Source organism: Oncorhynchus mykiss, chromosome 13 (assembly GCF_057628025.1).
Source record: "Oncorhynchus mykiss isolate SJ-2025 chromosome 13, ASM5762802v1, whole genome shotgun sequence".
NCBI classification, from domain to species: domain Eukaryota; kingdom Metazoa; phylum Chordata; class Actinopteri; order Salmoniformes; family Salmonidae; genus Oncorhynchus; species Oncorhynchus mykiss.
In genome coordinates this window covers 85,701,885-85,718,548 of record NC_143034.1, presented here as the reverse complement: position 1 = coordinate 85,718,548, position 16,664 = coordinate 85,701,885, and the positions used below count along the sequence as shown (strand labels likewise).

Sequence of the window (16,664 nt, the reverse complement as noted above, 5' to 3'; positions counted from 1 at the left end):
ACCTAGGGTTAGGGTACCTTGGGGTTAGGGTACCTAGGGCACCTAGGGCACCTTAGGGTTAGGGTACCTTAGGGTTAGGGTACCTTAGGGTTAGTGTACCTTAGGGTTAGGGTTCCTTAGGGTTAGGGCACCTAGGGTACCTTAAGGTTAGGGCACCTTAGGGTTAGGGTACCTAGGGTACCTTAGGGTTAGGGTAACTCAGGGCTATGGTACCTTAGGGTTGGGGTTCCTCAGGGTTAGGGTAGCGTAGGGTTAGAGTACCTCAGGTTTACAGTATCTAGGGTACCTTAGGGTTAGGGCACCTTAGGGTTAGGGTACCTAGGGTACCTCAGGGTTAGGGTACCTCAGGGTTAGGGTACCTGGAGTACCTTAGTAGTTAGTGTGCATCACAGTGTATCTCACCAAAAGGAGGTGGTGGCCCTCCCGTAGCCCCGCCTTCTCAGCGCCGGACTCTGATTGGACAGACGACACAAAGATTCCACTGTCGTTACCACCAACCAGCGTGACATCAGCCAAAAGTTGGTCGCCTAGCAATGAAAGCTCCTGGACTGGCCGCAGAGAAGAGCTGACCCTCGAGAAGGAGGAGAGAGACGGACGGAAAGGCCTACACACACACACACACACATACACACACACACACACATACACACGCACATACATACATACACACACACATATACAAACACACATATACACACACACGTACACACACACACACACACGTACAAACATATGCGTACACACACACACACACACATATGCATTGACACACACACGCACATATACACACAAATACAAACACACACACACACACACACACACACACATATACAAACACACACACCCAACACACACGCACACACATACACACACAAATGTTAAGGTTTGTCATTTGTACATGAATGATTGTGTGTGTTTGTGAGAAGCTTCCATTAAAGAAAACGATCTGAGTTATATTAGATAGATAGCTTTGAAGAGATGATTGTGGACTACAGGAAAAAGAGGACCGAGCACACCCCCATTCTCATCGACGGGGCTGCAGTGGAGCAGGTTGAGAGCTTCAAGTTCCTTGGTGTCCACATCACCAACAAACTAACATGGTCCAAGCACACCAAGACAGTCGTGAAGAGGGCACGACAAAACCTATTCCCCCTCAGGAGACTGAAAAGATCCTCAGATCCTCAAAAGGTTCTAAAGGTTAAAGGTTATACAGCTGCACCATCGAGAGCATCCTGACTGATTGCATCACTGCCTCGTATGGCAACTGCTTGGCCTCCGACCGCAAGGCACTAGAGGGTAATGCGAACGGCCCAGTACATCACTGGGGCCAAGTTTCCTGCCATCCAGGACCTCTATACCAGGTGGTGTCAGAGGAAGGCCCTAAAATTGTCAAAGACTCCAGCCACCCTAGTCATAGACTGTTCTCTCTGCTACCGCAAAGCAAGAGGTACCGGAACATCTAGTCAAATGGCCACCCAGACTATTTGCATTGCCCCTCCCCCTCTTTACACCACTGCTACTCTCTGTTGTCATCTATGCATAGTCACGTTAATAACTCTACCTACATGTACATACTACCTCAACTAACCGGTGCCCCGGCACATTGACTCTGTATCAGTACCCCCCTGTATATAGCCTCCACATTATATATAGCCTCCACATTGACTCTGTATCAGTACCCCCTGTATATAGTCTCCACATTGACTCTGTACCGGTTCTTCTTGCCTAACCCTAACCCTAACCCTAGTAAAATAAAGGTAAACAAATAAGATGTGTTTTCTTAACAACAGTTTATGGTCAACAATATCAAAAGCTGCCCTAACCTTAACCATAACCCCTAACCTTAACCATAACCCCTAACCTTAACCATAACCCCTAACCTTAAGTTACCAGTTTCTTAACTGGTGCATGTGAATCAATTATTGGAAGAAGCAATTTCATACATTTCATAAAGATGCTCCTTATTAATCACATCAGACAAACAAATATACAATGCTCAAAAAAATAACGGGAACACTTAAACAACACAATGTAACTCCAAGTCAATCACACTTCTGTGAAATCAAACTGTCCACTTAGGAAGCAGCACTGATTGACAATACATTTCACATGCTGTTGTGCAAATGGAATAGACAGCAGGTGGAAATTATAGGCAATTAGCAAGACACCCCCAATAAAGGAGTGGTTCTGCAGTTGGTGACCACAGACCACTTCTCAGTTCCTATGCTTCCTGGCTGATGTTTTGGTCACTTTTGAATGCTGGCGGTGCTTTCACTCTAGTGGTAGCATGAGACGGAGTCTACAACCCACACAAGTGGCTCAGGTAGTGCAGGTCATCCAGGATGGCACATCAATGCGAGCTGTGTCAAGATGGTTTGCTGTGTCTGTCAGCGTAGTGTCCAGAGCATGGAGGCGCTACCAGGAGACAGGCCAGTACATCAGGAGACATGGAGGAGGCCGTAGGAGGGCAACAACCCAGCAGCAGGACCGCTACCTCCGCCTTTGTGCAAGGAGGAGCATAGCCAGAGCCCTGCAAAATGACCTCCAGCAGGCCACAAATGTGCATGTGTCTGCTCAAACGGTCAGAAACAGACTCTGTGAGGGTGGTATGAGGGCCCGACGTCCACATGTGGGTGTTGTGCTAACAGCCCAACACCGTGCAGGACGTTTGGCATTTGCCAGAGAACACCAAGATTGGCAAATTCGCCACTGGCACCCTGTGCTCTTCACAGATGAAAGCAGGTTCACACTGAGCACATGTGACAGATGTGACAGAGTCTGGAGACGCCGTGGAGAACGTTCTGCTGCCTGCAACATCCTCCAGCATGACCGGTTTGGCGGTGGGTCAGTCATGCTGTGGGGTGGCATTTCTTTGGGGGGCCGCATAGCCCGCCATGTGCTCGCCAGAGGTAGCCTGACTGCCATTAGGTACCGAGATGAGATCCTCAGACCCCTTGTGAGACCATATGCTGGTGCGGTTGGCCCTGGGTTCCTCCTAATGCAAGACAATGCTAGACCTCATGTGGCTGGAGTGTGTCAGCAGTTCCTGCAAGAGGAAGGCATTGATGGATGGCCCGCCCGTTCCCCAGACCTGAATCCAATTGAGCACATCTGGGACATCATGTCTTGCTCCATCCACCAATGCCACGTTGCACCACAGACTGTCCAGGAGTTGTCGGATGCTTTAGTCCAGGTCTGGGAGGAGATCCCTCAGGAGACCATCCGCCATCTCATCAGGAGCATGCCCAGGCGTTGTAGGGAGGTCATACAGGCACGTGGAGGCCACACACACTACTGAGCCTCATTTTGACTTGTTTTAAGGACATTACATCAAAGTTGGATCAGCCTGTAGTGTGGTTTTCCACTTTAATTTTGAGTGTCACTCCAAATCCAGACCTTCATGGGTTGATAAATTTGATTTCCATTGATAATTTTTGTGTGATTTTGTTGTCAGCACATTCAACTATGTAAAGAAAAAAGTATTTAATAAGAATATTTCATTAATTCAGATCTAGGATGTGTTATTTTTGTGTTCCCTTTATTTTTTTGAGCAGTGTATTTTAACATCATCCACATAAGAGTCACAGCAAAATCTTTTGTATGATCTCTTATATACTATTTTAGGCCCAGCATTTGGAACTTTTGCTTTCCTGAATATAGCCACTATATTGTGATCACTGCATCCAATGGGTATGGATAAAGCTTAAGAACAAGTTTTACAGTATTAGTAAAAATGTCATGAATAAATGTGGATGATCCTGTATGTCGTCTGGAGATAGAGAGGAGGACCAAGATGAGACGTGGTAAGTATTCGTCATTGTAATGGGAAAACTGAACACTACAAAACAAGCTAATTCACAATCGTGCTGACACAAACACTACACATAGACCATCACCCACAATGACAAAACAGGCTACCTAAATATGGTTCCCAATCAGAGACAACGACTAACACCTGCCTCTGATTGAGAACCATATCAGGCCAAACACAGAAACAGACAAACTAGACATACAACATAGAATGCCCACTCAGATCACACCCTGACCAAACAAAACCTATAAACATACAAAGCAAACTATGGTCAGGGTGTGACACTGTAGTGTTTGTTAAAACCCTGGTAGGTTGATTAACCTGTCTGGGATAAAGTGGGGCAAAAAAGTATTTAGTCAGCCACCAATTGTGCATGTTCTCCCACTTAAAAAGATGAGAGAGGCCTGTAATGTTCATCATAGGTACACTTCAACTATGACAGAGAAAATCTGAAAAAGAATCCAGAAAATCACATTGTAGGATTTTTAATGAATTTATTTGCAAATTATGGTGGAAAAGAAGTATTTATCTATTCATTACCTTTGACGAGCTTCTTCTGTTGACACTCCAATATGTCCCATAGACATCACAAATGGTCCTTTAATTCGATTAATTCCGTCCATATATCCAAAATGTCCAAAATGTCAATTTATTTGGAGCGTTTGATCCAGAAAAATACCGGTTCCAAGTCGCGCAACATGACTACAAAATGTCTAATAAGTAAGCTTTGTCCAAACATGTCAAACTACTTTCAAAATACAACTTTAGGTGTTTTTTTACGTAAATAATCGATACAATTGAAGATGATCTGTGTTCAATACCGGAGGAAAACAAAGTGGAGCGAGCTTTTCAGGTCACGCGCCTCTATCAAAGGTCACGCGCCTATATCACTTCTCTCTACCCTCATTCTGAACAGTGTTACTTCTTCAGTTATTAAAGGAAAAACCTCAACCAATTTCTAATAACTGCTGACATCCAGTGGAAGCGATAGGAACTGCAGGAAAGTCGATTAGAAATCTGGAATCCCATTGAAAACCCATTGAAATGAGAGTGACCTCAAAAAAATTAATCTGAACGCTTTGTCTTCTGGGGTTTGCCTGCCAAATAAGTTCTGTTATACTCACAGACATGATTCAAACAGTTTTAGAAACTTCAGAGTGTTTTCTATCCAATAGCTTCTGGGTCTGAGTAGCAGGCCGTTTACTTTGGACACGCTTTTCATCCAGACGTGAAAATACTGTCCAGACGCTTTTCATCCAGACGTGAAAATACTGTCCAGACGTGAAAATACTGTCCCTGTCCCTGTCCCTGTCCCAAAGAAGTTAATAACCTGAACCAGGTTACAGTGAGAAGCTTCCTCTTGAGCAGACAGCTTGATGAAAACCAGTCAATATTCAGATTCCCAAGGAAGTAGACCTCTGTTATATCACATACACTATGAAGCATTTCACACATATTATTTAGATACTGGCTGTATTCAGTGCATTCGGAAAATATTTAGAACCATTGACTTTTTCCACATTTTGTTATGTTACAGCCTTATTCTAAAATTGCTTAAATTGTTTTTTCCTCGTCAATCTTCACACAATAGCCCATAATGACAAAGCAAAAAAGGTTTTCAGACAAAAAATGTAAATATCACATTTACTTAAGTATTCAGACCTTTTACTCAGTACTTTGTTGAAGCACCTTTACCAGCGACTGCAGCCTCGAGGATTCTTGGGTATGACACTACAAGCTTGGCAAACCTATACTTGGGGGAGTTTCTCCCATTCTTCTGTGCAGATCCTCACAAGCGCTGTCAGGTTGGATGGGGAGCAAGTCTAGGCCACTCAAGGACATTCAGAGATATGTCCTGAAGCCACTCCTGTGTTGTCTTGGCTGTGTGCTTTGTTGGAAGGTGAACCTTTGCCCCATTCGGAGGTCCTTAGAGCTCTGGAGCAGGATTTCATCAATAATCTCTCTGTACTTTGCTCCGTTTATCTTTCCCTGAATCCTGACTAGTCTCCCAGTCCCTGCCGCTGAAAAACATCCCACAGCAGAATGCTTCCACCACGATGTGTCACTGTAGGGATGGTGCCCGGTTTCCTCCAGACGTGACACTTGGCATTCAGGCCAAAGAGTTCAATCTTGGTTTCATCAGACCAGAGAATCTTGTTTCTCATGGTCTGAGAGTCCTTTAGGTGTTTTTGGCAAACTCCAAACGGGCTGTGATGTGTATTTTACTGAGAAGTGGCTTCCATCTGGCCACTCTACAATAAAGGCCTAATTGGTGGAGTGTTGCAGAGATGGTTGTTCTTCTGGAAGGTTCTCCCATCTCCTCAGAGTGACCATCGGATTATTGGTCACCTACCTGACCAAGGCCCTTCTCCCCCGATTGCTCAGTTTGACTGGGCAGCCAGCTCTAGGAATAGTCTTGTTGGTTCCAAACTTTTTTTTCCATTTAAAAATGATGGGGATCTTGGGGATCTTTAATGCTGCAGACATTTTTTGGTACCATTCCCCAGATCTGTGCCTCGACACAATCCTTTCTCAGAGCTCTACGGACAATTCCTTTGACCTCATGGCTTGGTTTTTGCTCTAACATGCACTGTCAACTGTGGGATCTTATATAGACAGTTGTGTGCCTTTTCAAATCATGTCCAATCAATTGAATTTACCACAGGTGGACTCCAATCAAGTTGTAGAACATCTCAAGGTGATCAATAGAAACAGGAAGCACCTGAGCTCAATTTCGAATCTCATAGCAAAGGGTCTGAATACTGATGTAAATAAGCTATTTCTGTTATGTTTTTTATACATTTGCAAAAATGTCTAAAAACCTGTTTTCACTTTGTCATTATGGGGTATTGTGTGTAGATTGATGAGGTAAACAATTCATTTAATCCATTTTACAATAAGGCTGTAATGTATGAAATGCGGAAAAGGGGAAGGGATTTGAATACTTTCCGAAGGCACTGTATTGTTTAGATACTGACTGTTAGCACTTGGTGGCCTATAGCAACACCCCAAAAGAAAAGGCTTTAGATTTGCAAGGTGAACCTGCAACCACAACACTTCAATAACACTTGACGTAAGATATTCTCTAAGCATTACAGGGATATGGCTCTGAATATATACAGCAACACCTCCCCCATAAGCATTCCTGTCTCTTCTACAGATGTTATATCCTTGTATTGATACTGCTGTATCATCAAATGAATTATCTAAGTGAGTCTCAGAAATGGCTAATATATGAATGTTATCTGATGTTAGCAAGTTATTGATTTCATGAACCAGCTGGAATAAGTTCTTTCCTCTTCTGGCGCACACCTTCAGGATAGTTCTAGTAGAGGAAGATGTACTTTACTCTCAAGTTTTTGGCTCTTTCCAGAACAGCTACCTTGTCCTTGAACCTCAGGAACTTGACCACTATCAGCCTGGTTCTGTCATCTGGGCCAGTGGTGGGTTTTCCAGTCCTGTGGGCGTGCTCCACCTCAATCTTCCTGTGGTCCATCTTCAGTTTCTCCGAGATCATTTCCCTCACTTTGTCCTCATAGTCTACCCATGTCTCATGTGGAGATTATGCAATTCCACAATTCTGCAATTCCATCCACAACCAATTGGCAAACGTTCTGCACATTGAGAAACCATGTGACTAAACTGAATAAAAAGAAGAAGAAACTCTACTATGAAACAAAGATAAATGATATTAAGAACCATAATAAAAACCTATGGAGCACCTTAAATTAGGTTTTGGGCAAAAAGGCAAACTCAGCTCCATCATTCATTCAATCAGATGCCTCATTCGTCACAACCCACTGACATTGCCAATTAATTAACTTAGACATGACATGCTAGCAACAAACACTGACACTACATGTCCAAGTATAACTGATCCAACTATGAAAGACAAGCATTGTAATTTTGACAATGTCTGACAACTTGGATGGAAAATGACTGAGGATAATAGCGGATGATTTTGCCACTCCTGTTTGCCATAGGGTTAGGGTTAGGATTAGGGTTAGGGTTCTTCAATCTAAGCCTACTAGAAAGTGTGTGCCCTCAGGCCTGGAGGGAAGCAAAAGTAATTCTGCTCCCCTTTTACCAACCCTTTTGGAAAAATGTGTTTTTGACCAGATACAATTATTTTTTACTGGAAACAAATTGACAACAGACTTTCAGCCCACATATAGGGAAGGACATTCAACAAGTGTTACACACTTACACAAATTACTGGTGGGTGGCTGAGAGAAATTGATGATAAAAAGATTGGGGTGGCTGTTTTGTTAGACTTCAACGGCTTTTAACAATATTGATCATAGTCTTCTACTGGAAAAACATATGTGTTATGGCTTATGGTGGCTTATGGTGTTATGGCTTTACACTCTGTCTTCTTAACAACACTATCAACAAGGCAGGTCCTACAGGCCCTAGTTTCTACCTTCTTAACAACACTATCAACAAGGCAGGTCCTACAGGCCCTAGTTCCTACCTTCTTAACAACACTATCAACAAGGCAGGTCCTACAGGCCCTAGTTTCTACCTTCTTAACAACACTATCAACAAGGCAGGTCCTACAGGCCCTAGTTTCTACCTTCTTAACGACACTATCAACAAGTTAGGTCCTACAGGCCCTAGTTTCTACATTCTTAACAACACTATCAACAAGGCAGGTCCTACAGGCCCTAGTTTCTACCTTCTTAACGACACTATCAACAAGGCAGGTCCTACAGGCCCTAGTTTCTACCTTCTTAACGACACTATCAACAAGGCAGGTCCTATTCCACAGTACTACATAGAGCCATGACTACATGGAACTCTATTCCACAGTACTACATAGAGCCATGACTACATTGAACTCTATTCCACAGTACTACATAGAGCCATGACTACATGGAACTCTATTCCACAGTACTACATAGAGCCATGACTACATGGAACTCTATTCCACAGTACTACATAGAGCCATGACTACATGGAACTCTATTCCACAGTACTACATAGAGCCATGACTACATTGAACTCTATTCCACAGTACTACATAGAGCCATGACTACATGGAACTCTATTCCACAGTACTACATAGAGCCATGACTACATGGAACTCTATTCCACAGTACTACATAGAGCCATGACTACATGGAACTCTATTCCACAGTACTACATAGAGCCATGACTACATGGAACTCTATTCCACAGTACTACATAGAGCCATGACTACATGGAACTCTATTCCACAGTACTACATAGAGCCATGACTACATGGAACTCTATTCCACAGTACTACATAGAGCCATGACTACATGGAACTCTATTCCGCATCAGGTAACTGATGCAGCAGTAGAATCAGATTAAAAAACAGATACAAATAAATGTCTCTGTGAATAGACACACACACACACACACACACACACACACAAAACACGCACACACACACAAAACACACACACAGGCTAACGCACTCTACACATGTACACTGTAATATTGTTGTATAGTGGTTTTATACATGTTGTATTGTAGATATGTAGTGGTGTAATAATGTTATATAATGTACTGTTTTATCTTTAGTATTAATGTAAGTGCCTTAATGTGTTTGGACCCCAGGAAGAGTAGCTGCTGCCTTGGCAACAGCTAATGGGGATCCATAATAAACCCCAGGAAGAGTAGCTGCTGCCTTGACAACAGCTAATGGGGATCCATAATAAACCCCAGGAAGAGTAGCTGCTGCCTTGGCAACAGCTAATGGGGATCCATAATAAACCCCAGGAAGAGTAGCTGCTGCCTTGGCAACAGCTAATGGGGATCCATAATAAACCCCAGGAAGAGTAGCTGCTGCCTTGGCAACAGCTAATGGGGATCCATAATAAACCCCAGGAAGAGTAGCTGCTGCCTTGGCAACAGCTAATGGCGAACCCTATTAATTACAAATACAAATACAATGTTGTTTTGCCATGATTGTCCCACTAGATAATCTGATTTCTCCATCATTGTTATCATAGATTCACATGCAGAACTGATGTCCTCTCTCAGTGATTTACAGTTTGCTGTCATCTTGCCGTTCTCCTGTTTAACTGTTTCAACTCATTGAGCTGACCCTGGGAGAACTGCAAACTGTTCGTCTTTTATTAGTTGAATCCACCAGTATTTGGACACTTAAAGTTATTTTCTTGTTGTTGTAACAACTGCTTGTGTAACTTTTTTTGTTCATTTAAAAGATCCTTCACCTGTGATAGAGAGACACCACAGCCGTCAATGGTACTCCTGCCGGCTTTGGTCTTTGTCATGGTAACAACGTACATAGGATACGCTGTTACCCCTCTCAGTTCCAAACTGGACAGGTTACTCCTCTCCTCTCAGTTCCAGACAGGACAGGTTATACTGTTACCCCTCTCAGTTCCAGACAGGACAGGATACGCTGTTACCCCTCTCAGTTCCAGACAGGACAGGTTACGCTGTTACCCCTCTCAGTTCCAGACAGGACAGGATACGCTGTTACCCCTCTCAGTTCCAGACAGGACAGGTTATACTGTTACCCCTCTCAGTTCCAGACAGGACAGGTTATGCTGTTACTCCTCTCAGTTCCAGACAGGACAGGTTACGCTGTTACCCCTCTCAGTTCCAGACAGGACAGGTTATACTGTTACCCCTCTCAGTTCCAGACAGGACAGGTTATGCTGTTACCCCTCTCAGTTCCAGACCGGACAGGTTATGCTGTTACCCCTCTCAGTTCCAGACCGGACAGGTTATGCTGTTACCCCTCTCAGTTCCAGACCGGACAGGTTATGCTGTTACCCCTCTCAGTTTCAGACAGGACAGGTTACGCTGTTACCCCTCTCAGTTCCAGACAGGACAGGATATACTGCTACTCCTCTCCTCTCAGTTCCAGACTGGACAGGTTATACTGTTTCTCCTCTCAGTTCCAGACAGGACAGGTTATACTGTTACTCCTCTCAGTTCCAGACAGGACAGGTTATGCTGTTACTCCTCTCAGTTCCAGACAGGACAGGTTATACTGCTACTCCTCTCCTCTCAGTTCCAGACAGGACAGGTTATACTGTTACTCCTCTCAGTTCCAGACAGGACAGGATACGCTGTTACCCCTCTCAGTTCCAGACAGGACAGGTTACGCTGTTACCCCTCTCAGTTCCAGACAGGACAGGATACGCTGTTACCCCTCTCAGTTCCAGACAGGACAGATTATACTGTTACCCCTCTCAGTTCCAGACAGGACAGGTTATGCTGTTACTCCTCTCAGTTCCAGACAGGACAGGTTACGCTGTTACCCCTCTCAGTTCCAGACAGGACAGGTTATACTGTTACCCCTCTCAGTTCCAGACAGGACAGGTTATGCTGTTACCCCTCTCAGTTCCAGACCGGACAGGTTATGCTGTTACCCCTCTCAGTTCCAGACCGGACAGGTTATGCTGTTACCCCTCTCAGTTCCAGACCGGACAGGTTATGCTGTTACCCCTCTCAGTTTCAGACAGGACAGGTTACGCTGTTACCCCTCTCAGTTCCAGACAGGACAGGATATACTGCTACTCCTCTCCTCTCAGTTCCAGACTGGACAGGTTATACTGTTACTCCTCTCAGTTCCAGACCGGACAGGTTATACTGTTTCTCCTCTCAGTTCCAGACAGGACAGGTTATACTGTTACTCCTCTCCTCTCAGTTCCAGACAGGACAGGTTATACTGTTACTCCTCTCAGTTCCAGACAGGACAGGTTATACTGTTACTCCTCTCAGTTCCAGACAGGACAGGTTATACTGCTACTCCTCTCCTCTCAGTTCCAGACAGGACAGGTTATACTGTTACTCCTCTCAGTTCCAGACAGGACAGGTTATACTGTTACTCCTCTCAGTTCCAGACGGGACAGGTTACACTGTTACTCCTCTCAGTTCCAGACAGGACAGGTTTTACTGTTACTCCTCTCAGTTCCAGACAGGACAGGTTATACTGTTACTCCTCTCAGTTCCAGACAGGACAGGTTATACTGTTACTCCTCTCAGTTCCAGACAGGACAGGTTATACTGTTACTCCTCTCAATTCCAGACAGGACAGGTTATACTGTTACTCCTCTCAGTTCCAGACAGGACAGGTTTTACTGTTACTCCTCTCAGTTCCAGACAGGACAGGTTATACTGTTACTCCTCTCAGTTCCAGACAGGACAGGTTTTACTGTTACTCCTCTCAGTTCCAGACAGGACAGGTTATACTGTTACTCCTCTCAGTTCCAGACAGGACAGGTTATACTGTTACTCCTCTCAGTTCCAGACAGGACAGGTTATACTGTTACTCCTCTCAGTTCCAGACAGGACAGGTTATACTGTTACTCCTCTCAGTTCCAGACAGGACAGGTTATACTGTTACTCCTCTCAGTTCCAGACAGGACAGGTTATACTGTTACTCCTCTCAGTTCCAGACAGGACAGGTCGCAGGGAAGATTGAAAACAATAAGAAACAGCAGGGATCTTGACAGCCAAAAGCCCCGGCCAATCCGTGGTCCCAGCCACAATGGCTAACAGTGTTGCGGGCATCGTTCAAGCAGTCAAGAAAACCCCGCTAGCTTGATAGGCAGCTAGCTAGCAACTAGGCACTTAACAGCTCCTCAGACCTGGCCTTGGTCGGCAGGATCACTGGACAGATAGTAGTGGTCCCAGCAACTGATGCTGACCACGTCACGGGATCCAAACTCTTAAGGTAGCTAGCTAGTAACCACACTTTTTCAATGGAATTTTCTACAATAACACTCTCCCTCGTTCCGCGTTCAACTGGAAGTGACGAGCGCCGCCTCTGGACGTAAAAACAGTAGATGAGGGGGGTAAGATACACTAGGGGGTGTGTGTGAGTGTGTGTGTGTGTGTGTGTTGGTGGGTGTGAGGGGGGGGGGGGGGGTGTACCTCTCCAGGGACAGTTTCCTGAAAATGTTGTTGACGGTCTCCAGGTCGTAGGAATCTAAACATTCTGACTGATGGGAGGAGGAGGAGGAGTGGAGCGAGGGAGGACCACGTGTTTCCATTTCCTCATCTGGACGGAGAGAGGGGGAGGGAGAGGGATGATTAGAGGGGTATAGGGTCTACAGGTATACAGTATGGGGCTGTAGGGTATAGGGTCTACAGTATGGGGCAGTAGGGTATAGGGTCTAGAGGTATACAGTATGGGGCAGTAGGGTATAGGGTCTACAGGTATACAGTATGGGGCTGCAGGGTATAGGGTCTAAAATATGGGACTGTAGGGTATAAAGTCTATAGGTATACAGTATGGGGCAGTAGGGTATAGGGTCTATAGGTATACAGTATGGGGCTTTAGGGTAGAGGGTCTACAGGTATACAGTATGGAGCAGTAGGGTATAGGGTCTACAGTATGGGGCAGTAGGGTATAGGGTCTACAGTATGGGGCTGTAGGATATAGGGTCTATAGGTATACAGTATGGGACTGTAGGGTATAGGGTCTATAGGTCTACAGTATGGGGCTGTAGGATATAGGGTCTACAGGTATACAGTATGGGACTGTAGGGTATAGGGTCTACAGTATGGGGCAGTAAGGTATAGGATCTATAGGTATACAGTATGGGGCTTTAGGGTAGAGGGTCTACAGGTATACAGTATGGGGCAGTAGGGTATAGGGTCTACAGTATGGGGCAGTAGGGTATAGGGTCTAGAGGTATACAGTATGGGGCAGTAGGGTATAGGGTCTATAGGTCTACAGTATGGGGCAGTAGGGTATAGGGTCTACAGTATGGGGCTGCAGGGTATAGGGTCTACAATATGGGATTGTAGGGTATAGGGTCTACAGGTATACAGTATGGGGCAGTAGGGTATAGGGTCTATAGGTCTACAGTATGGGGCAGTAGGGTATAGGGTCTACAGGTATACAGTATGGGACTGTAGGGTATAGGGTCTAGAGTATGGGGATGCAGATAGGGTCTACAATATGGGATTGTAGGGTATAGGGTCTAGAGTATGGGGCTGTAGGGTATAGGGTCTAGAGTATGGGGCTGCAGGGTATAGGGTATACAGTATGGGACTGTAGGTATAGGGTCTACAATATGGGACCGTAGGGTATAGGTTACATAGGTATACAGTATGGGACTGTAGGGTATAGGGTCTATAGGTATACAGTATGGGGCTGTAGGGTATAGGGTCTACAGTATGGGGCTGTAGGATATAGGGTCTATAGGTCTACAGTATGGGGCAGTAGGGTATAGGGTCTACAGTATGGGGCTGCAGGGTATAGGGTCTACAATATGGGATTGTAGGGTATAGGGTCTACAGGTATACAGTATGGGGCAGTAGGGTATAGGGTCTATAGGTCTACAGTATGGGGCAGTAGGGTATAGGGTCTACAGGTATACAGTATGGGACTGTAGGGTATAGGGTCTAGAGTATGGGGATGCAGGGTATAGGGTCTACAATATGGGATTGTAGGGTATAGGGTCTAGAGTATGGGGCTGTAGGGTATAGGGTCTAGAGTATGGGGCTGCAGGGTATAGGGTATACAGTATGGGACTGTAGGTATAGGGTATAGAGTATGGGGCTGTAGGGTATAGGGTCTACAATATGGGACCGTAGGGTATAGGGTACATAGGTATACAGTATGGGACTGTAGGGTATAGGGTCTATAGGTATACAGTATGGGGCTGTAGGGTATAGGGTCTACAGTATGGGGCTGTAGGATATAGGGTCTATAGGTATACAGTATGGGACTGTAGGGTATAGGGTCTATAGGTATACAGTATGGGGCTGTAGGGTATAGGGTCTACAGTATGGGGCTGTAGGATATAGGGTCTATAGGTATACAGTATGGGACTGTAGGGTATAGGGTCTATAGGTCTCCAGTATGGGGCTGTAGGATATAGGGTCTACAGGTATACAGTATGGGACTGTAGGGTATAGGGTCTCTAGGTATACAGTATGGGGCTGTAGGGTATAGGGTCTACAGTATGGGGCAGTAGGGTATAGGGTCTATAGGTATACAGTATGGGGCTTTAGGGTAAGAGGGTCTACAGGTATACAGTATGGGGCTTTAAGGTATAGGGTCTACAGTATGGGGCAGTAAGGTATAGGATCTATAGGTATACAGCATGGGGCTGTAGGGAATAGGGTCTATAGGTATACAGTATGGGGCAGTAGGGTATAGGGTCTACAGTATGGGGCTGCAGGGTATAGGGTCTACAATATGGGATTGTAGGGTATAGGGTCTATAGGTATACAATATGGGACTGTAGGGTATATGGTCTATAGTAAGGGACAGTAGGGCTATAGTGTCTACAGTATGGGGCAGTAGGGTATAGGGTCTATAGGTATACAGTTTTGGGATGTAGGGAATAGGGTCTATAGGTATACAGTATGGGGCAATAGGGTATAGGGTCTAGAGTATGGGGCTGCAGGGTATAGGGTCTATAGGTATACAGTATGGGTCTGTAGGGTATAGGGTCTACAGTATGGGGCAGTAGGGTATAGGGTCTACAGGTATACAGTATGGGTCTGTAGGGTATAGGGTCTACAGTATGGGGCAGTAGGGTATAGGGTCTATAGGTATACAGTATGGGTCTGTAGGGTAGAGGGTCTACAGGTATACAGTATGGGGCAGTAGGGTATAGGGTCTAGAGGTATACAGTATGGGGCTGTAGGGTAGAGGGTCTACAGGTATACAGTATGGAGCAGTAGGGTATAGGGTCTACAGTATGGGACTGTAGGGTATAGGGTCTATAGGTATACCTTTATGGGGCAGTAGGGTATAGGGTCTACAGGTATACAGTATGGGGCTTTAGGGTATAGGGTCTACAGTATGGGGCAGTAGGGTATAGGGTCTATAGGTATACAGTATGGGGCTGTAGGGTATAGGGTCTATATTATGGGGCGGTAGGGTATAGGGTCTAGAGTATGGGGCTGCAGGGTATAGGGTCTATAGGTATACAGTATGGGACTGTAGGGTATAGGGTCTATAGGTATACAGTTTGGGGCTGTAGGGAATAGGGTCTACAGGTATACAGTATGGGGCAGTAGTGTATAGGGTCTATAGGTATACAGTATGGGGCAGTAGGGTTTAGGGTCTACAGGAATACAGTATGGGACTGTAGGGTATAGGGTCTAGAGAATGGGGCTACAGGGTATAGGGTCTACAATATAGGACTGTAGGGTATAAAGTCTATAGGTATACAGTACAGTATGGGACTGTAGGGTATAGGGTCTATAGTTATACCTTTATGGGGCTTTAGGGTATAGGGTCTACAGTATGGGGCAGTAGGGTATAGGGTCTATAATTTGGGGCTGTAGGGTATAGGGTCTATAGTTTGGGGCTGTAGGGTATAAGGTCTATAAAATGGGGCTGTAGGGTATAGGGTCCATAGTTTGGGGCTGTAAGGTATAGAGCCTACAGTATGGGGCTGTAGGGTATAGGACATCTACAGTCTCAGGTACCTTACCATAATCCATGTTGTCTACACACTCATATTCAAAGTCACAGAGGCTGAAACAGAGAAGGAAAAATGTAGTCAGAAGTTTGAAACCTTTTTCCAATGTATTGGGTGTAGGGTAAAGGGTGTAGGGTAAAGGGTATAGGGTAAATGGTGTAGGGTAAAGGGTGTAGGGTATAGGGTGTAGCGTAAATGGTGTAGGGTAAAGGGTGTAGGGTAAAGGGTGTAGGGTAAAGGGTATAGGGTAAATGGTGTAGGGTAAAGGGTGTAGGGTATAGGGTGTAGCGTAAATGGTGTAGGGTAAAGGGTGTAGTGTAAAGGGTGTAGGGTAAAGGGTATAGGGTAAATGGTGTAGGGTAAAGGGTGTAGGGTAAAGGGTGTAGGGTAAATGGTGTAGGGTAAAGGGTGTAGGGTAAAGGGTGTAGGGTGTAGGGTAAAGGGTGTAGCGTAAA

The 16,664-nt window shown here is 45.1% G+C and overlaps 1 protein-coding gene across 6 annotated transcripts in view; it reads right to left on the bottom strand.

The window, feature by feature from the left end:
* The window catches only part of card11 (caspase recruitment domain family, member 11), a 98,077-nt gene that overhangs the window by 23,942 nt on the left and 57,471 nt on the right, over positions 1-16,664 (bottom strand). For all 6 annotated transcript variants that reach the window (XR_016486154.1, XR_016486153.1, XM_090197989.1 and 3 more), the window contains 3 exons: positions 16,222-16,265; positions 12,695-12,821; positions 403-604 (listed from right to left, as the gene is read on the bottom strand). Coding sequence is in view for 4 of the 6 variants with exons in the window: in XM_090197989.1 (XP_090054115.1) it covers positions 403-604; positions 12,695-12,821; positions 16,222-16,265 (373 nt within the window). In the remaining 2 variants the exon portion in view is untranslated. The remainder of the gene's footprint in view (positions 1-402; positions 605-12,694; positions 12,822-16,221; positions 16,266-16,664) is intronic.